We start from the raw sequence: 21,575 nt of genomic DNA, 5'->3' as shown, positions 1-21,575 counted from the left end.
GGTAGTATATAGGGCCACGCAATATCGCGTTCATTATCGAAGGCGATTCATCTGCGATATGAACGCGATATTGCGTAGCTTGTCAGTGAACTACGGTTCTGTCTATTAAATGGCGCTCCATTTGAAAGCAGGTGATGGCGATTTAGCGGTAATCAGGGAACCGGCTTTACTGACGAAATGCACGTGACAATTGCATGCGATATATCGCCCAGCCCTAGTAGTATATATAATCTATATAATTTAAATACATTTAAATAAATTTCTGTTTTTCCTCAAGAAGACTTGAGAACCCTGAATACTACTTTTAATGCGTCTAATTTTCTGAGTTTGATGGTCCCTGATCTCCATTCCCTTTCATTGTATGGAAGGAACAGCGTGAACAATCTGCTAAACTTCTCCTTTTTTTGTTCCACAAAGGTAAAAAGTCATACAGGTTCACAACTGTTAAATGATTTTTGGGTGAACCATCTCTTTAAACCTCTAACTTTCATCAAAGAAAACCAAGCACTGAGAGCCTACACCACTTCATCCTTCTCTTTTGTTCTCTATCTGCCTTACCTCAAGGTCTCGTTCTCTCTCTCTGGGCTGGGTCTCTGCACGATTCAGAAAGATGACTAACTCTGCAGTCAGTCAGTCAGTTGGAGGCATGCAGTGAGTCAGCCTGTGACCCCCAGCCTGCTGCTACAACACAGCCTGACCCCCAGAGCCATCATCCCCTCTCTGAGCATGTCATCCTGTCCTTGTTCTCAAACACACACACACTTATACAATAACCAGAAAAACAACCACACACAAAAGCCACTGAGTCGTGACTGAGGGGGCCGCAGTATTTTTCTTCATACGTGCTGACGCTAGTCTGAAAGGCAGACTGGCAGGAGAGTGGAAAAGGCAGCCGTTAGCGTGTGAGAGTGCATGTTAGAGATTGTGCAGGTGCGCCTCCTTTAAAGGAGACGGCGGATCTGTTTGGGTATGTGGAGGCTTTTCCCCTCACCGCTAAGAGGGAAGTGGGAGGACTTAAGACGGATGACTGTGAAAAGCTAATGTGAAATTAAAAAGCATCAAGATGATACAGGAGCTCCTCGTGATCATCTACAGCTCTCAGAATCTATTTGGCACTTGTTCGAAAACAAAGCTTGAAGGGGAGACATTTCATCAAAATTACCCTCAAATGTACAACACAAGTAAACAGCCATTTTAAAGCTGAATTGTTTACAGAGTAAAATCACATCCAATCACCAACTTTTTATTGTCAAGGTTGATCTTTTTCATTTTTTTCTTTGTACGACATTGTGTTTTGGATTGTTTGGAATTGAATGTACATTATTTCTGTTCTCTTTTTGGGTCCAGCACAACTAATTCATGGGTATAACAATATTGGTTAAATCCTAATTGGTTACAAAAGATTATCTTATCTACTTTTTTGGCAGAATTGTATGACTTTTTTATTAAATAGTTGCTCTTTAACTTGTTCTTTCTTAAAGTTGGCATGAAATGAAAAATGTGGCCAACTTTTCTTCCCTATTGTAACATACTGTATATACAAGTACGGAAGAGGATTAGGGCCAAGCAATAATAAAAAAATAAAACCATCTCGAGATTAAAGTTGTGAAATTTCGAGAAAAAACTTGTTAAATTTCGAGAAAAAAGTCGAGATAAAATGTTGAGAATAAAGTCATTAAATTCAAGAAAAAAGTCATTAAATTACGAGAACAAATTCATTAAATTATGAGAAAAATGTCGTTAAATTTCGAGAAAAAAGTCGAGATAAAATGTTGAGAATAAAGTCATTAAATTACGAGAAAAAAGTCATTAAATTACGAGAACAAATTCGTTAAATTATGAGAAAAATGTCGTTAAATTTCAAGAAAAAAAGTCGAGATAAAATGTTGAGAATAAACTCGTTAAAATACGAGAAAAAACTCGTTAAATTTCGAGAAAAAAGTCGAGATAAAATGTTGAGAATAAAGTCATTAAATTATGAGAAAAAGTCATTAAATTACGAGAACAAATTCATTAAATTATGAGAAAAATGTCGTTAAATTTCAAGAAAAAAAGTCGAGATAAAATGTTGAGAATAAAGTCATTAAATTACGAGAAAAAAGTTGTTAAATTATGAGAACTTATGAGAATTTAACGAGTTTTTTCCTCGTAATTTAACGAGTTTATTCTCAACATTTTATTTCGACTTTTTTCTCGAAATTTAACAACTTTAATCTCGAGATGGTTTTATGTTTTTTATTATTGCTTGGCCGTATATAAGTGAAATGGCTTCTCAAATGAGAAAAAAAAATGTAAGCAGAGACTTGATTTTGTCCACCAGGAATTGACTGATTGGTTGGAACTTGGTCTACACCCTTGAACCGCTCTACACGTCAGAGATGTCATCGTGAGGGGGAGGGTTAATGCTTATTATTAACATTACGAGGACACACATTTAAAAAATAATAATAATTATAACATAGCGGATAAACGATTTATAATAAATACTGAACAATTCAACTATTGCCATATATTGCAATAAGAATTTTTGATTTTATAGTTACTTTAAACCTGATGAAAAAATGTACAGAAAAATTAACACTCTCCCTTCAACAAGTGTTGCTAAATTTACCTGTTCGTTGATGCATCTTCTTACTGATAAAGTTGCAGCAAACTCACAATATAAAACATTTAGAAGTGTCATAATTTAGTTTTACATGGCCATTTTCCAAACAACTTACAAATTACTGACCCTTTGAATGAAACAGAACATTTTTTCTACCGTACTTTACCTAGTAAGTCTACAATATGTTAAATGTCCTTTCTTATGATTGGCTAATCTAAGGTACTAAAGACATTTAAAACAGTTCACGTGACTACAGTGGTTCAACCTTGATGTTATGAAGTGACGAGAATACTTTTTGTGCGCCAAAAAAACAAAATAACGACTTTGAAGCTTCGAAGCTTTACGAATCTTTTGTTTCGAATCAGTGATTTTGAAATCGCCCATCACTAGATATTGCTGAATAAAGTCATTATTTTGTTTTTGGGCACACAAAAAGTATTCTTGTCTTTTCATAACATTAAGGTTGAACCATTGTAGTCACATGAACTGTTTTAAATATGTCTTTAGTAGCTTTCTGGGCATTTGAAATTGTTAAATTATCTTGCTGGCAATGGAGGCCTCACTGAGCCATCGGATTTTATCAAAAATATCTTAATTTGTGTTCCGAAGATGAACGAAAGTGTGGAACGACATGAGAGTGAGTAATAAATGACAAAATTTTCATTTTTGGGTGAACCCTTTAAGTATCCAGAAAAAAAATTCTGAACATGCTAAAAGAGAAATTATTGAGTAATGAAACAAGTACAGCCAGAATAAATGTAATGTTTATATGTAATGTTTAATATAGAATATATGTAATGGTCTTCATTCATGTTGGCCTGCATGAGGATGCTCCTGTACCAGCTGATCTGTATTTCCACTGCAGTCTGAGCTGATCTGGGGTGCACTCAAATGCACTTTACATACTGAGAGAGAGAGAGAGAGGGGACAGGAAGGAGATAATGAGGAATGGCCGCAGTGGTCATATGAGAGCAGGAGATTGCTGGGTATGAGAAAAGGAGCAGGAAGTGAAGGATATAACAGTCAGCAAGGTCAGAGTTTGATGTGTGTGTGTGTTTGTCTATGTAATCCATATGCTAGTATGAGAGAGAGAGAGAGTGAATGAACGAGCGCATCGCTGGTCATGTGAGCGTGACGGAGAGAGCGAACGAGCTTCATTCATGTGCCTGTATCTTTTCCTCAGAACAGAGTGTTCCAGCGGTCCTGCGGGACAGAGCAGTGCACCATGTGACTCCTCTGCGCTGCTCTTCGGCTATGGAGCCTGACAGCTAACCTCCACAACAAACACACACACACACTGCGCAGACATCCAAAGCATTTTTATCAACAGGTCTGCTTGCAATCAGTGCTAATTTACCGCAGACCAGCGATCTGGAAAACAAAACGGCATCAAATTAAAGACAAGAAAATAAAACTTCATGCTATTTAGTTCCATGACATTCCAGTATGTTGCGTTTTGCTTGATTTTGCTGAAGTAACCTCCGAACAATCAAACTTTGGCAGGCGCATTAAACAGGCTGTGGTCAGTGATGAGGGGAATGTTTAGACAATGAGCGTTTAGAGGGGGGCGATGTCAGAACCGGAGGGCTTCTGTGTCTTAAGCTGGCCCTTTTCTTTGTGATCCATTCATTAGTGGAGTAAACAGGAAATGATGTCACCCTTTTGGTTATCCTCTCCTCACACACAGCCCTTTTTTTCTAAGAAGTCACAGCTCGGAAGACAAGGGGGGGGGGGGGGTGAAAACTTGTACTGCGACACAGGTGCTCTAGAGGGGGAGAGAGAGAGATGATGAGACGGAGAGAGACAGCAGCAAAATGGAAAAGTAAAAGTACAACAAGACACAGACAGAGAGAGGGGGGAAAGACAGTAAAAGCTATAATGGAAACAGAAAGTGGCGGAGACAAAGTGGAAAAAACGAGAGGAAAAGAGGAGGGTGATTGGGGTCATCCTGGTCGCCAGCCAAGACAAACAGAATGAAGCCAGTTTCCCAGCCCAGGGCTACACCGAACTCTCCCATGCACTTCACTCACAATCCCAAACGCTAACCTCTACATCCTCAAGCCCAGCCCAGGATGAACACACTGGAGGGAATTTCAAATCTGACTCAATGCGGCTACCACACATGACTTCACCAACATGACACTCACAATCAATTAAAAGGGTTCCCACAGTTTTTGACTGATTAATTTTTGACCACTGACCTTTAAATAAACAGCTGAGATGAATTTCCAAATGAATGCAAGATAATAGCCTTTTGAATTACTCAGTGTTGTTAATTTGAACTAAAAACAGAAAACTATTAATACACATTTTTGTTAATTATAAAAAAGATTAAATAAAATAAATATTAGATGAAAAATTTAAACAATCTTAAAGGGGTCAATGAGTCATGGATTATTTTAATATGTTCCTTGAGGTTCACTTATAATGTTAATAATAAAAAGTTTTTTGCACAAAAAAACAAATATATGCGGAAAAATGATAATTTTCCACTCTTATTCTGCCCCACTGTCTGAAATGATCCGTTTTTAAGGGGCGGCTCCTTTAAGGCTTGTCAGTGAACGACTACTGTTATGATTGGCTAACATCATTGCATAGGAAACAGCATCAACGCCCACTCGCTATTGCACGTGAATAAGTGTTTTGAAACCATTATCCATATAAAACTGTCATTTACAGAGCATTTACAAAGCATTACAAAATCATTTAAATACAAGGTTCGTGATGACGTTTTAAGCTATGAAACTTGCAGGATGTTTTAATGGTACAAAGTCCTCTTATATGTCAAAAGATCAAGGAAAATTTGATTTCTCATGTCAGGACCCCTTTAACTGAAAATTAGAAATGCTGCCTTGACAATTAACTGAAATAAAGTTAATGTACTAGAATTTCTTAAGCTAAAACTGAAATAAATATAAATTAAAACTAAATATTATAAAATAACTGAAAATATAAAATTAAATTCAACTAAACTAAACTAATTCAAATATTAACACACATTATTACTGTGTATAAATAACACTAAATGAACTCTGAAATTTTCCTTTAAAATATTCATAGAAATTAACAGTAATTTAATATTATTTGAAGTATTTTTAAAATAGATATTTAAAATGAGTTTTAAAAAAAGTTTCATTCTACATGGAGCCTCATTGGTACTTAATATATTTTATCTCAGTAACCCCCAGGTTATTAGACACTTTTCGTTCACAAAATAAATGATCCATGGCTGACTGTAAATAGGGTATAATGGCATTGCTTTGGCATGATGCTGTATCCACGCCAGCTGAAGTCATATCAGCCAGTGCAACATAAAGACAAAATCATTGAGTGCACTTTAAATACTTTTTATCTTACAAATGTCTCCAATATTATCCTCAATAAAACAGATTAAGGTTATGGTGTTTGTTTGGGGGCAAGTTTTACTCTTACTCTCTATTATTTAAATCTATATATATATATATATATATACACTCACACACTCACTAAATGTTTATTGCTTTTCCATGACTTTCAAAGGTTTTACTTTAGTTTTCTATAACCATGGGAGCCCTGAATTTAAGTGGTGACCAAAGTAATGAAGTAAGTCCATATATTATCACATCTAAATAAGCTCAAGCGTGTCAGACCAATGGCCGCTCATCCAATCAGGGGGGTGGGACATCAGGCCTACTGTAGCATAAACATCCAGAGTTAAGGGCATTGGTTAAATCCCTGTACTATTAGGCTCTCCTACTTGACTGCTATACCAGGTGTTGGATCCCATGAACTTTGTATTAATTTGTGCAGTTATATTCAAGTGGGATTTTTCGTAGTCAATCTAGTGTTCACCTGATTGTCTAATACATAGTTTTCTATCACGACGTAATCAATGAGTAATGGAATATTTGAAGGCTTAAACGCACAATGTGTGTCACGTCTTTCTTTGAAAGTACATCACACAGGCCAGCTGCAGTTTGATTAATGTGTATGCATGCTGGATGAAGCCAAGCTCCAGTCACAGCATCTAGGTCTGACAGTCTGACTTCACTAAAACCAGACAGATTCGATTTCAGACAAAAGCATTTACATGACAATGTAAGATGAAATGTTATTACTTTAGCCCGACTGAAATAAAACTTTTAAAGTGCATATAAACAAATTACACTCCCATTGCTAATCACCGGTCATTTGCATAAAGTTACTTTTTGCTGATCAATCATATCTGGATATTGGATACACATATAGGGAAGGTACAAGCAGGTAAAAGCGGACCTGAAAGAAAGCAAGACAACCTGGATGAAGTACCCTAGTCACTACATCCCATAAGAACACCAAGAGCGGCTTCCCACATGGATGTCAAAAAACTTTGACTTATATTAACTTTGAGTGTTTGTTTGCACTCAACAGACCATACTTACCAAAAAGGGCTACAAGATTACTTGTTTTCCAGACATACTGATCAAATAAAATCATCAAAACATCACCATAATCTAATCAAAACAGAGAACTATACATCAGGATGAGTGCAAGCATGTGCAGAAAACCTGTCAAACGTAGCAGCCCGACACATCAGAGCAGTGCAGTGAGAAATGATGGATACCAGTCTGAATGCAGTTGCTCCTCCGCCAGACGCACTCAAACACGCATGCACGTTCCCTAAATGCAACACCAGCACTAAACACAGCTCACGAACACACGCGTAAAGAGGCACACCCACACGCCGGCTTCCACAGACACAGACTAAAGCCACGCCGTGGCCCGCCCATGACGGAGGGAGCCGTCCCTGGAGGCACACGCGTACGCGAGGGTTTTCTCGACCCGGCTAGTTGACCGAGACACAGACAGAGACAAGCTACTTACCTCTCTTCTGGACCCAGCCTTCCTTAACGATGGTGACATCGCTCATGTTGCCTCAATCACACTGTACTCGCCGCTCCTACACACCAGCTCCTGAAGGAGTGAGGAGGGGGGGGAAGGAGGAGAGGAGAGGACAGGAGAGGAGAGGGGAGGGGGGGGTCAGCTCTCCCAGCCTCAGCGTCTCTCTCCCTCCCTCACTGCTGCGCTCTGTCTCTCTCTTTACGTCGTTCTCGCTGGCTGCCTCTCTCGCTTCGCTCTCAAAGGCGTTGTGTAGCGGTTTTCCCCTCCTTCCGTTGCTTTTCTCTCTTGTGCTCTCCGTGATGCTGTCTCCCTCTCTCTCTCTAGATCTTCCCACTCCTCGATAGTGACTCAGCCTGGAAGAAACATAAAAAAAAAAGGAGTGTGTGGATTTTTCACTCTTCTCTTTCTCTTAACTTCCCCCTTCGTTCTTACACAATCTGACAGACAGTCATTGTAAAAGCAGACGTACAAGCCCCCTGTCGCCTCTCTGATTTCCCTGTCTGTCTGTTTTTCTTTCTCATTCTCACTCTCAACATGCACAACTGTTTAACACTTACCAGCAACACAGTCACTTGCAACAAAGTCTGATGAGGATGACTGTTAGAATAAATAAGCAAACATGAAGTCCCATGGTAAATGCAGTGGCATCAAAAGCATGAAGCACTATTCACTATTAATCATTCATCAAATACAGGGCTCATCACTAAGGATTTCTTTAACTGGTTCGGTCGGGCCAGTGGTTCAGATTTTTACTTGCCCTGTCAAAATTTTCACTGGCCCCACCACTAAAAAGTAAATAAATAAACATAGGTATTGTTTTCATTGTTTTTGTTTTCGCCTAACATCTCCTTCATGAAATAAAGAAAACATTGCCAGGTTGAAACAATATGGGATGATCAAACAATGATAAAACTTTCATTTTTGGGTGAACCATCCTTTTAACTCTTTCCCCACCACTGACGAAATTTTCCGGCTTTCTGTGTTTTCACTGTTAATGCTAGGGGGCGCTATTACACAACTTCTGAAAGAGTAAAGAAAAAGAAGCAGAAACAAGTGATAAAAGCATTTCTTATGCATGTTGTTGTCTTTAAAAAAAAAAAAAAAAAACACGATTTTCTCAGCTTTTTGTTCAAAATGTTGCTTTCGCTAAGAAACTTACTAGGCTGCACGATTTATCACGATTAAATCGCACACGATTTGGCCAAGGCTCTGATTATTTAATGCGCAGTTTGTCAGAGCTGTACAGTTCTGTGATCAGTAGTAAATGCTTCTCCATCTGAAAGCCAGAGGGCGCTCTTGTGCAGAAACTCAAAATACGCCCTGCCGCAGAAGAAGATAACAGGCATCATATTACTGTAGCAGAAGATTTAAACGCTTTGATTGATTAAACATGACTAATTAACACACGACTGCCTTATTCTGTGCTCAACTGTCGTTATGAAGTGAGTTTGGAGTAAAAACATGTTATTATATGTTGTCTTTTGTTGGACAAGATGTTAATAAATGCTTCTCATGTCTAGAAAGATGTTTGACGCGTGTTGCTTTTTCAAATGTACAGTATAAGCGATTCATACTCGCAGTGCTTTAAGATGGATTAGCATTTAGAGCCATACTTCACTGACAAGCTGCGCATTAAAAAAATAAAAATAATCGCGCTAAGAATTGCGTTTAAGCGATAATCTTAAAAGTTCAATGTTATTTTTCGTACATTCATTCAAATACATTCGTATTTTTCACATTCAAGTGTTGATAAAAAAGAATTCATGATGTTAGAATAAAAGTTTTTTTTTTTTTTTAAAGAAGAGGCTCTGTTCTTTCTTTTGATATTTTGTTGTATATTGTTCACATATACAACAAATTTTTACATTTTAAAATAAATTATAAAATAAATGATCATAAAATGCTGGCGGTGGCTAGCAACTTTAAAAAAAATAAATAAATTAAAAAAAAACGCTGGCAGGGAAAGGGTTAAGAAGTTGCTAATGAGTTACACCTGAAATTTTTTATCAGATCTGATATCAGACTGGAAAAACTGTGATAGCTTAATGATTTTTAGAATGAGGAAAAAGACTTATACGAGACTGATAAATATGGCAGAATGCCAACACTTACAAGACATCTATAATGTAGGTGCATTTTCTGTTTAAAACAGAAGGAACAAATAACTACAATTGAGTATCACAAATGGGTCCTAAAAATGTCCTAAAGCAGTCTCGAACACAACAAATATCTGTTCTAGCACAGTTTCATGCACAGTGACGGTTTTACAAAAATACATCAAAATATGTCCCCCTGACAGAGAAGTAAAGCAATAAAATAAATATAGTGCGTGAAATATGGGATTTCCGAGGAGATATTTCCTTACCTTTAAAATGCTAACGTACATTAGTTAATCAAAATGTTTTGCTTTTGCAGAAGCAGTCATACGTGTCAAATCCAAGCATTCAAATGTGTGCGAGTAGAAAAAAGGGAAGTCAACCTGTTAGGAGAACAAACAGAGTAAACCTCTAACAGCTAAACAGATCAGCTCAAAGTGAGTCAAAGAGCAAAAGAGTAAAACCATGAGCCTTTAACTGAACTCAATCAGAGACTGGGACAACAACACTCTTGACAACCATCCTCTAATGAAGAGAACAGAAAGTAAGAAATCCCTGAACACGTTTGTCACTGCTGAGTATGAAGCGTGATAAACAGAAATCTGAATGCACGATTGTAATGCAGTGTTGTGTCCTCTATAACAGAAAGACAAATGACTGAAAGGCTCTTATTTTCCCTTCGGATATAATTAACCAATCATGTTTGTCCCAGACTTCTGGTCATAATGACAGAGGACGTCACAGCTGCTGGATACACTGCAGCCCCTAAAGATATGGAGACCACGGTAGTGTCCTTAATGTCACAGGACCAACAAAAAACAATGCTCTGCGGGGCTAACTTATAATATAAATACTTCACAGCAAAACAAATGTGGGTCAGACAAGGAATATTTAGCACTTTCAATCATTTGGTAAAGGCAAATGAATGGCCTATTGAGGCCAGAGTATTCGCAGTACCAACTGATAATTCCTGGTTGTTTGCATTTAGCTGCAACCTTAATCTGCTGTTAATATGGTAAGGAGAGTACATGGGTGATTCAAGGTCCAAAGAGATATCAGTGAAAACCTGTACATAAGTCACAACCCCGGAAGACACCACTTGCCACAACATTACGTCTTCGAAAGTAAAAAATCCCATTAATTTTCTCTTTAGAGAAATAGATTTTTTAATGTTAATGTATAAACCTTTCAAGACAGACCTACTGTACCTTGAGCTCTGAGAAGGTTAAGCAATGATATACTATTGCAAAAGCCCTGAGTCAGTGTCATTACAACTTCATTTTTAAAAACCGTGTTTAATAACAGACAACATTTAGTTCATGGCATCCAGCAGTTTGTTGAGTCTTTTTCTAATGCAACTATTTTGCAGTCATCTGTCTGATTAGTTTTCCTACAAGACACTCAAGAGTGAGTACCACACCATAAAAAAAAAAAATCAGACAGTGACTTTGCTTTAAAGGTGCAATATGTAAAATGTTCTGTCCACTAGAGGTCGCTAGAGGCCAATTCAAAACAAAGGCGTAGCTTGATGACGCCAAGTTTGAGCGCAGAATCTTGGGACATGTGGTCTTCACCTCACAGCCGGTGGAAAATAATCAGGATAGGACTCGGGCAGAAATCATGTTCATGGGTGCGATTATTAATGTTACTGTAGTATGAAGCTGAGCAGGACCGAGTGTTGTGGGAGCTAAACGAGGCTGCTGGAGCGATTGCGCAACACACGCCACGAGCAGCGGAACTTTTATTATGCCACAGTTGCCGGCACCGCTTCCGCTTTTCCGGTCATGAGTATGAGGTAACACAGCTCTGTTTATCATATTAGATACATTTGAGTGTGTTGAAAATGATGTTATGACGTTACTCTGTGCCTTCCGGAAGAGGTTCGTTCTCGCGTGTCAAGCAGGTTTTAATAGTTTGTAATGTATAATATAATAAAGTAATAATAAGTAATAATATAATACTTACATATTTACAATATTAAGTTTTTATATAAAAAGTGATAATATAATCTAATTCTGAAATCAATATGGGGAAAATAAATGGGAAAAATACTTCAAGAACAAGTGCTGCTCTTGTTATGGAGTAGAAAGTATCTATTTAATTGGGCCACAGGAAATATATGTTTTTCAGCCTCCAATGGAATGATAAATATTTCTGGCAAAACAAATCAAATATATAAGATTTTAAGAGATATATAAAAGGTCTGATATAGAATGCACTGCAGTGATGCTCATTTAACTAAAATTCAACAACAAAATACAGAACCATCCACAAAATGAATCTACATTTTGCACCAAGTTAAAATGTCCAGTTATATCACAAAAACACAAGACACAAAACTTGAGGAACGTTGTCATTTTCAGTGGGGCTGTTGGGCTATTCTACTCTACCAAACAATCCTCAAAATCCTCTAGATTTTGGCAGCAGCACAGACTCTCTGTTCCTTTTGCTCCCTTTGAGTGACAAGAGACACAATTCCACTGCGTCACTGTCGCAGCCAAGCATCTGTAAGCCTATCGCCGCAGCAATATCTGGGGATGTCCCGAAGCTGCCACACCAAATACAATTTTTCCATACAAATGAGGGGAGCACCCTTGAGATAATCATTTAATTCCTGAGCAGGTCTGAGAAGGAGGGGCTCTCCTGGTGTGCCCAGACAAACACAGACACGCAGCATCAATCATTCTCAGTGTGCCACAGAGCAACATCTAAATACCCGCCACAAGCCTTCAATGCAGAATGTACATTTATTTACACTGAACTATTCTCAATTGTTTTGTCACAGTAACCATCAGTTTAATTAACAAAATGGAAAAGGCAAATAATAATCTCACATTTTCATCACGGTAGAATTATCCTAAATTGTTAGAAAAAGAAGAATGTGATTGCTTATGGTAACAGACGGACTCGTGAGGTGAAAAATTAAGGCTGTATACATCACAGCACATATACTACCATTCAAAATTTGGGGTCAGTAAGATTTTTTTTTATAAAGAATTTATACATTAATTTAGCAAGGATGCATTAAATTGATCAAAAGTGACAGTAAAAACATTGAAATTTTTTTTATTTCAAATAAAAGCTGTTCTTTTGAACTTTTACTTTCATCAAAGAATCATAAAAAATGCACTTTTTAAGCAGCACAACTGTTTACAACACTGATAATAATAAGAAATTATAAATAGAATGATTTCTGATGGATCATGTGACACTGAATTATACCAAAATAGAAAAATTATTTTAAATTGTATTCATATTTCACATTACTAACCGTTTTACTGTATGTTTTAACAAATAAATGCCGCCTTGGTGAGCAAAACTTCTTTGAAAAACATTTTAATCTTACAAGCGACAAACTGCATTTCATGATATTATGAATAGGTGCAACAAAAAACTCCAGGCGCTGCGTCTTTAAATTATTCGGGTGAAAAGATGGATATCTACTAGCAATAAAAACTGACATCATCCAAAGTTTCTAACGTCCCCTGAAAGAGTTTACAACTGATGGATATTTTCTCTTCAAGTAATCAGAGAAGAATCGCTAAAGGTGAAATCCAGCCCTTTCCAAGCTACGCTTTCAATTTCAGTAATCGGTGCTAATGTTACCCTGAAGCAAAGGAAATCCATGAGCTCCCATCACAAAAAGTGTCATTCAAAATAAGTTGTTTACAAGCCCTTCTAATATTATTTTTCATTCATCTTCTTTTGGCTGCAAGTAAAGAGCAAATTCATAATATGGCTTTGGTTTGCATCACTTTAACATGCAAAAATGCACCACAAGTATTATTAAGCACATGCACACATGTAAGGCCATGTGCTGTATTTATTATATTATATATTCAAAACAAGACATATATCCAAAACTGACCATGTATTTAAAACTAGCAACATCAGGTAATATGGGACATGCCACCACCCCACTGACGGGAATATTACCGTTGATGTGCACAGTATATCACTGCTCTTAACGATTCACAAGACAAACCACATTTGTTTTAAGTAACTGAGAGCTTCAGCATCTCCAGGAGGATTTCTCTGTATGTAATATGAAAGCGTAGTATTTTGCCGCGAGAGAGACATGAATAATGAAAGATTTCTCTGCAGTCGCACACCAATGCTGCAGCCACAAACACTGTAACAGAAACTGAGAAGACGCTGTGGTCTATCTAAAACCTAAGAAGAGGAAACGAGAAATTTGTGAATGAATACTGGCGGATGTTGATGTCTGAGGACTCTGAGGACCTTTGCTAATCTGCTGCAGCCATTATTCAAGAGTGCTCTTACTCGTTCTCTCCACAGAGCTGGAGAGCACTTAATGTGAGGTCAATTTAATAATGTCTTTTGCTCTTGTTTTATATAATCTACTGAAAGACTTCCTTAAAAATAATTCTTCCATTAATAAGGCTCGCAGGACGTTCAAAGACTCAGTCAACGTACATTTATAAATGTTATGCCACGCAACAAGCAACGATTTTGGGTTCTTCAGATGAACTTCTGTTCGGAATTAAATTATAAAGCAAAAAGTGATACTTACGGTTAAAGTGAAGAAATATGAATAGGTACTTAAAAATTCAGTTTCGACTTTATTCAACATTTGAATCTGTCAGATATGTAACATGTTGTTGAATACACCCTCGAATGTGTAACACAACACTTCTAAAACCTGAGAAATGTGCTATACAAAAGTGAAGAATAAAAACAGCCAGCAGATGTGCAATATGCAGATGTGCAATTTAAACAACACACACAGCACTCTTTCAACTCATTTTCAACTCAATTTGAGTGAAGCGCTAACCTATAACAGCTCTTTTCAGGGTGTCTGAAGAATACGGAAGTGTTGCCGCCAAGCTTTTCTTTGTAAACCAGTAATTTCATCTCAACTTGCAACGACTGAGATTTCATCTGTTCCACAAATTTCCTGAAAGTTTCAGATCTAAATTACATATATGGTGCATATGCACCCAAATAATAGGATCAATTGATACTGTTTATGTAACAAAAAACTAAAACCACAAAGCTAACAGAGACAGACTGGTTAGGTACAAAACCAACAATAAAAGACAGGTTATCTCAGTGAGTAAATTAGCAGTATGGTGCAGTGCAAGACTTGCTTAAATGTGTTTAGAATAATCCGTAATGTTAAGCAGCAGCACAATCCCACATGCAGATGGTCCTTCACAGACATGCTAGAGTCTGAGGGAGGTGTCAATGTAATGTAAACAAGAGGGCGTGACATCTACAAACATCAACATTAAAGCCAATGCGGGAAATTGGATTTCCACTTCGTGGAAGATCGTGTAATACCCACGACCTCAGCTACAACCTTCTGGACAATTGTCAGCGTCTTGATCTGTCAGTTGCGAATCTGTTACCTCAAAAGCAATGAATAAGCTGGCTGAAGAGAATACACAGCGCGTCAATCGTGACTTATAGTCTTTCAAACAGAGATACTGTTACACCTTTTCAGTTACTAAAATTAATATGCCAATGGAAAGTGGGGATGTCTCGGGAGATAAAAGTGGCAATTATGCGAAAAACACGCTAGGCCATAAGCAGAGCTCATTCCCCTGCCTCACAGCCTCCACACCGCAGCATCAACTGTTTATATGCGCTCAATGATCGCTGGATGTAATGAACCGAAGCTGCGTCACAGGCAGCCACGCGCTCCGTCAAATATGACATTTAACATTCGCATTACAGTCATAGCGGGTTTTTTACCTGGCGCTGGCGTCGGTAGGGAGACCAATGGGCTTCCCTCCCCTCCCTGAGTATGTGCGCGTCCTCCTTAAAGGCTCGAATGGAGCATGGATGGACGGGATAATCGGAGAAGCACGCCTACAGAGAGAGCACAGACTCAAGTGGTCACTACTAGAGTGTTGTCTCGAAAGGAGGGGTTGTATGATGGACAGGCTGCGGTAGTTCTTTACCCCAGGAACCGCGCTCAGACACACCACAACGACGACATAGGCAGGTTACCCTCTCTCACCCCGTGTCTCCTGCTACAGTCCGAGCCAGGTTCAGTTGGTTCGTCTCCCGCCTGCTCTCACTGCTCCAGAGACGCTCCTGCGTGTGCTGAGCGGCGCGAGGAAATCTCGCGAGAGCCGCTGTGTTTACAAGACATGCGCCTCTTCTGTAGCGCTCTGCGTGGAGGGGAATTCTTTTGGAATTTACAAGATTCCCACAGGCAGGGGAAACCTAGAAATATCAGGAATTTGTCTGGGGAAATGAATGTAATCAATCAGATCATAACATAACGGGCATTTCTGAATATACATTTCTAGTTGTGCTCAAATATGTAAAATAGCATATTTAATGTGCTAGATACTGAACTTGTGTAGAGACAACGAAGCTACTGTTAACTAAATTAAAACTAATACAAATGTCAAAGAAGTCTGAAAAGAATAAAAAATAAAATCATAAATATTGCCTTGGCAGCTAATTGAAATAAAATAAGTTTATTACAAGTAAAACAGATAGCTTAAAAATATCTTTAAAAAGCTAAATATTAAATAAAACTAATTACAATACATTTATTAAAACAAACTAATGTTAAAATAAAAACTGAAAATGCAAAATATTAATAAATAATATAATAGTATATATAAATAATACTAAAATAACACTGATTCGAATATCCTTAATCTAAAAAAATTATGTGCATGTAAACGTGAATGATTTATTATGGAATCAGTATGAATCAAAATGATATATCTAAGTATATAATGCTAAAATTTTAAAGGTGCTTAGTTAGGCTACATAATCCCAATATTAAAATAATAATAATAATAATAATAAAATTAAAAAGCAGATCCTGCTGGCTATGAATTGTATTGACAGACCAGATAATCCTTGTATGTTTTTGTATTTTATGTTATTGTAGTTTTGTTGTGTGTAAAGAACAGGAGGAGACATAAATCTGGAAAATTGTAATAGTTATTTCAATAAATATTCAAGAACTATAAACTGTCTTTTATTATTGTGCTGAAATATGTAGAGTTAAAATCTGATTACATACAGTTGAATGTGTCTGGACCTCTCAACATATGTCCCTTTTCCACAAAACACTTCCCACTGCGGCCTTGGCGAAACCGCGCCAAACATTTGAGTGGTCAGAGTTGGAACTGCAACACATAAACTCTGAAGATTGAAAGAATTTGTTGCTATGAAGACAAGTTTCTAATTAATTAACTAATTAAATAATTAATTACTTTTCTCCTTATGTCTGTAAAAGAAAGCTTAGTGAAATTAAAGTGACAATTCATGATAAACCTAAATTGCAATACAAAAAACAGGGTGCCATATGTGTTGTGTCTCACATCTCTGCACTTTTCAAAGTGTGGCATGTTAACCACAGCTGCTGTGGTCCTCAGTGTTTGGCCAGGTATCACCTGGGCATCGCTGAAATGGACTATTTCTTGATCCCACTGGACAAAGTGCACAGCGTTTCTGTATAAAGCTGTTTTGTGAGTCGTCGGCCCTGGGCTGTGGCCTCAGTTCAGCCCCCTGCCCACGCTGACTGTTCCAGATGGCGGAGGGAGGTACAGCAGAGGTAAGGCCACAGTCCTGTGCTGTGACACAGGTGGGGAATGGCCTGTTTAAACCCACAGGAAAGCAGGCCTGCATGGCAGACACCCCCTCCCTGTCCTTCCATCAGCTGTCCATGCTTACAGAGGGAGACCATAGTTTCCACACTGCACTTGGGACACTGCATACACATGGGTATGCTTGAAAAATCTGTTACACCAAGAAAGGTGAGAAACTTGTGAAGTTTCTGATATTTAATGTTAATAAACATTTTGTCAGCATGCCTGAAAATGCTCAAATAAGCATTCCTTTACTCTTGTCATATTTAATTCTTGAGTGAGTTAAGTTTGAGCAGTTATCAATTGAATTAGTCACATTCTGACAGACGATAGATAGATAGATAGATAGATAGATAGATAGATAGATAGATAGATAGATAGATAGATAGATAGATAGATAGATAGATAGATAGATAGATAGATAGATAGATAGATAGATAGATAGATAGATAGATAGATAGATAGATAGATAGATAGATAGATAGATAGATAGATAGATAGATAGATAGATAGATAGATAGATAGATAGATAGATAGAGATGTATTTGTAGGTCAACACTTTAATGTAGGTGTATCCTGCTTTTCTTGCCATCCATCAATCTGGGACCACATTAGCCACTTGAATGCTGTTAGGTGAACCAGAATGGACATTTTTGGCCGTATGTTTCCCCATCTGAAACAGATAAAGCTGTCCTGCACACCTTTGACTGTGGCTACAGCTGCTCTGCCTGATCTCATGTGTCATCTCTGCCTACAGCTGCCTCTCACTCCATCCAGGGCCACATACGAGGGGCTCCAGCGACCACTGACGTGGACACACATGAAAGCGGCTATGGACAAATCTCCTGAGTTTCTCTGTCGTCCTAAAACCTTCTCAGGGTTCAGCTGGCAAAGTGCCATCTTGTCCATTGGGAAGGGTCAGTGTGAGGTGGGGACTGAGAGGGTATGGGAAGGGGGAGCGATTAGGTAAGGTAAAAGTGCTGTCGGAGGTCTTAAACCTCAAGGCGGGGGAGGGGATGTACGTCTGTGCTGCCCGTCTGGAGTGGGGGGGGGATGCGAACGTGTATCTGTGCATGTGAGAAAAGAGGATTTAATATGAAATCCCCATATTACCTTCCCCTGGTCAGGTGGAGCCATATAGAACATATGTGTTTATATATGTGGCAAAAGATTTATTATGTTCTCAGCTGTCATTCTTGTAAAACAGAAAGAATGAATATTGGTCAGCATAGTCTTAATCCTTAAACTGATGCTCTATCCTGGAGAATCTTTGAGAGTCTGTACGTAAGAACAATGATTTCTGATGAAAAACTTAAAAGAAGGACCCTTTGAATCTCAGGATCAATTGGTCATGTGACTTAGAACCTCTGGGATAAACTCGGCATCTTTAAAAGAAACTAGGCAGTAGAGGAAAACTGACCTTGAGGTCAGTGCTCTTAACCTTTACATGCTTCGGTTTTTTAATGGGGTACAACCCACAAAACTTGAAATTAAAGCAATAATGTAGCTTCAGGTAGCATTTAATGATGCATTAAGAATTTTGCTTAAGCTCCCAAGGTGGACAAGAGCAAGCCAAGTATTTGTATTCAGCGATGTTCCTACTTTACATGCTGTATTAAGGAATTATATGTATAATTTCATGTGTCGATTAAGTGATTCAAGAAATACAATCATAATGGTCATAAACGATCCTAAATGAAGTGATACAAGGTATTCCTCATGGTTCTGGAAGCACTGGAATGCAAGTTTGTATGTCTTTTAAATAATGTTTGTTGTATGTAATGTGTGTTTGTATGTTATTCTTTTCTTTGTTTGATATGGACCTAATGGTCTGGAATAAAGAATGAAATGAAATGATATAGAATAGAAACATTATGACTGAGTACTATCGTATGAGAAAATAGCAATAAATTAATCTTAAATAGTGGACTGAATATTGTAAAGCGTATATATTGTATGTGATATATAATCATATTTATTGTAACTGTATAATTGATGCACACTGAGCAGATTTCAATTGTGGCCAAGATAAAATCATGTGTAATATAGTAAATAAAATAGAATCTGATTCTATAGTTGTCACAGTTTGGTTCCAATAAAGGCGAGTGGAAGATCTAGGTGTAGCAGTCAGTCTTTATTAGACAAATAATAATAAAAAAAACAATACAAACTGTAGGCACAGAAGATAACCGCACAAGAACTAACATAACCAACCTTAAACATTGAAGACACCAGAGAAAGAAATAAACTGAACAGAGGGTTTAAACAGACCAAATGATGGAGCTAAACAAGACACAGGTGAGCACAATAGGTTGTTATGGAAACAAATGAGCACACAGAAAAAGCAACCAAAGCACAAAGGGGCTGCATTCGAAAACTTAAAAATGCTGCCTTCAGAGGACACATTCCAAGGTAGGAAGGGCGAATCCAATGTTAGCTTCAGTTCCTATGTCCTGAGATACCTTCATCTGATAAATTTTGAAGGCAGCATAGATGCATAGTCTGCCGCCTTTGATATCCCACAATCCTATGCGTTCCATTCAGTGACAGTTGAGCTAGAAAAAAAAAGATGGCATCTGAAAGTTGCGGCTTCTGGTCAGCTTGTGTGTAAATTTCCCACTTCTGCTGTCATTTCTAGCGAGAAATTACTACTGTATTAATTAAATATTTGTTAATTTCTCATAAAAGCTTGCTCTATTTTGCTGTAGATTATTGAACTGTTACGCTGCCTCAGAAGTCTGTCCAAAATCAGTTTCGTGAGGTACCTTCATGCACAAATGCTGCCTGCAGAGTCATTGCCTATAAGGCAGTGAGGCAACAAGTTTTCGGATGCAGCCAGGAACTAATGCTGCCTTCACGTGCTATTGGAAATTTCCTTCTTCCCACTTCTGAAGTTGTGAATACGACCTTGTCTTATTCAAGTGCTTTGTTGTCAGAAAGAAAATTAATCATGGAGGACACCAGGTTTATTCTTGCATATTTACTGGGAAAATTGTATTAAAGCCAAAATGATATTTAGCGTCCCATTCATTAACAATCATATAAACATTCACCACACTATCTAGATAGTCAGCTTGCTGACAATTCTGGAATTTCTGTCAAATGCAGGCTATTTTCGCAGTGTATAAAACATACAAAATGCTTTAAATGATTATTCATATATATAAATGTGCAATACTTTAAAGAGAAGACAATGCGATGTAGCTGTTGTGGCAAAAAATAATAAAGGATACCAGTCACAACAGCGAACGTTCTCCTCTCCGCCATGTTTTAAGTTTATGGCACACCCAACTCTGCACTCTAAAAAATAAAACATTGGTTCAACAAAAAAAATATGTTAACGTTTTCCACTAGAATTTTTTTAACTTAAGCCAATTGGGAGAATTACATTAATTCAAAGCAATATTTTGAGTTGATCCAACATAATGTTTTAAGTAAGGTGAAGACATTTTTTTGCCACAATAAAAACACATTTCTAAGTAACATGAACTTAAAAATTGTCAACATGAATGCAACTATTTAAGTTGATCCAACATAATGTTTTAAGTAAGGTGAAGACACTTTTTGGACACATTAAAACACATTTCTAAGTAACAAGTAACATGCTTGATAACACTTACCAAGCACCACTTGTCACCCGAGACCAAGTCTCCAAAAACCCACATTAACAGAAACTCTTCTAAATTAGCATAACAAAACATTAATTACTGCTAAATCTCCCTTACCATTAACCTTGTGCAAAAAACATTATATAACACTTAATTTTAGCATTTACTCTCCCTTTCAAGTGCCATGGGCAAAGCATGATGGGAAATATAAATCCCAGCCCAGTTTCACTTAACTTAAGTTTGTCTAAATTAAAAGAAGTGTTCATACAACTCAAAACAATGAACCACGTCATCAGATTGTATTTTACATTAACAGAACTTAAAATTAAATACATTTTTGATTAACTGAAAATGTTAAACTATGACAAGTCATGATATATCGAATCAATAGGCATAATTTGTGTGTCATCCAAGCTCAATAAAATAACAATTACAAGTAAAAAGTCTAACAGCATTTCAGAACTTGATTTTTTATTTCACAACAATATATATATTTAAGTAATGACTTAAGGTCCCCTGAATTAGTTTTTAGAGTGTGGAACTTATCAAATCCTCGAGCTTCCCAGTGGTAAATATGACTTGAGAGGGCGTTCATGTCCGATTTTTAACTAGGAAATTCATATTTATGATCATTCTGATACCACATAAAAGCAGCATAACATTGGGAAAACTAGTAACAGAGAAAACACAGATGACACCTGACAATATTATTTCCATTCTGAGCTACCAAATATCAACAAATAAAGTTAAAACCTTTCTAAAATATATATCTTTTTTATATTCAGAAAATGTATTATTTAAAACAGAACTAAGTAACTTTTTT

The 21,575-nt window shown here is 37.4% G+C and overlaps 1 protein-coding gene across 5 annotated transcripts in view; it reads right to left on the bottom strand.

Moving 5' to 3' along the window:
• akt3a (v-akt murine thymoma viral oncogene homolog 3a) overlaps positions 1–15,698 on the bottom strand; it is a 93,200-nt gene extending 77,502 nt beyond the window's left edge. Inside the window, exons 1-3 of one of the 5 annotated variants that reach the window (XM_048204585.1) lie at positions 15,548–15,698; positions 15,280–15,396; positions 7,448–7,818 (exon numbers count right to left, since the gene is read on the bottom strand). In XM_048204585.1, coding sequence (XP_048060542.1) covers positions 7,448–7,493 — 46 coding nt within the window. In that variant the 5' untranslated portion in view covers positions 7,494–7,818; positions 15,280–15,396; positions 15,548–15,698. Of the gene's footprint in view, positions 1–7,447; positions 7,819–9,830; positions 11,010–15,279 lie in introns of those variants that run through there. The other 4 variants (XM_048204584.1, XM_048204586.1, XM_048204583.1 and 1 more) reach the window with 4 other exon arrangements.
• Between the last annotated feature and the right edge of the window lie 5,877 nt (positions 15,699–21,575).

This window comes from Megalobrama amblycephala, linkage group LG10 (assembly GCF_018812025.1).
Source record: "Megalobrama amblycephala isolate DHTTF-2021 linkage group LG10, ASM1881202v1, whole genome shotgun sequence".
Classification (NCBI taxonomy): domain Eukaryota; kingdom Metazoa; phylum Chordata; class Actinopteri; order Cypriniformes; family Xenocyprididae; genus Megalobrama; species Megalobrama amblycephala.
The sequence above is the reverse complement of the archived record's forward strand: the minus strand, read 5'-3'. Positions and strand labels throughout refer to the sequence as shown.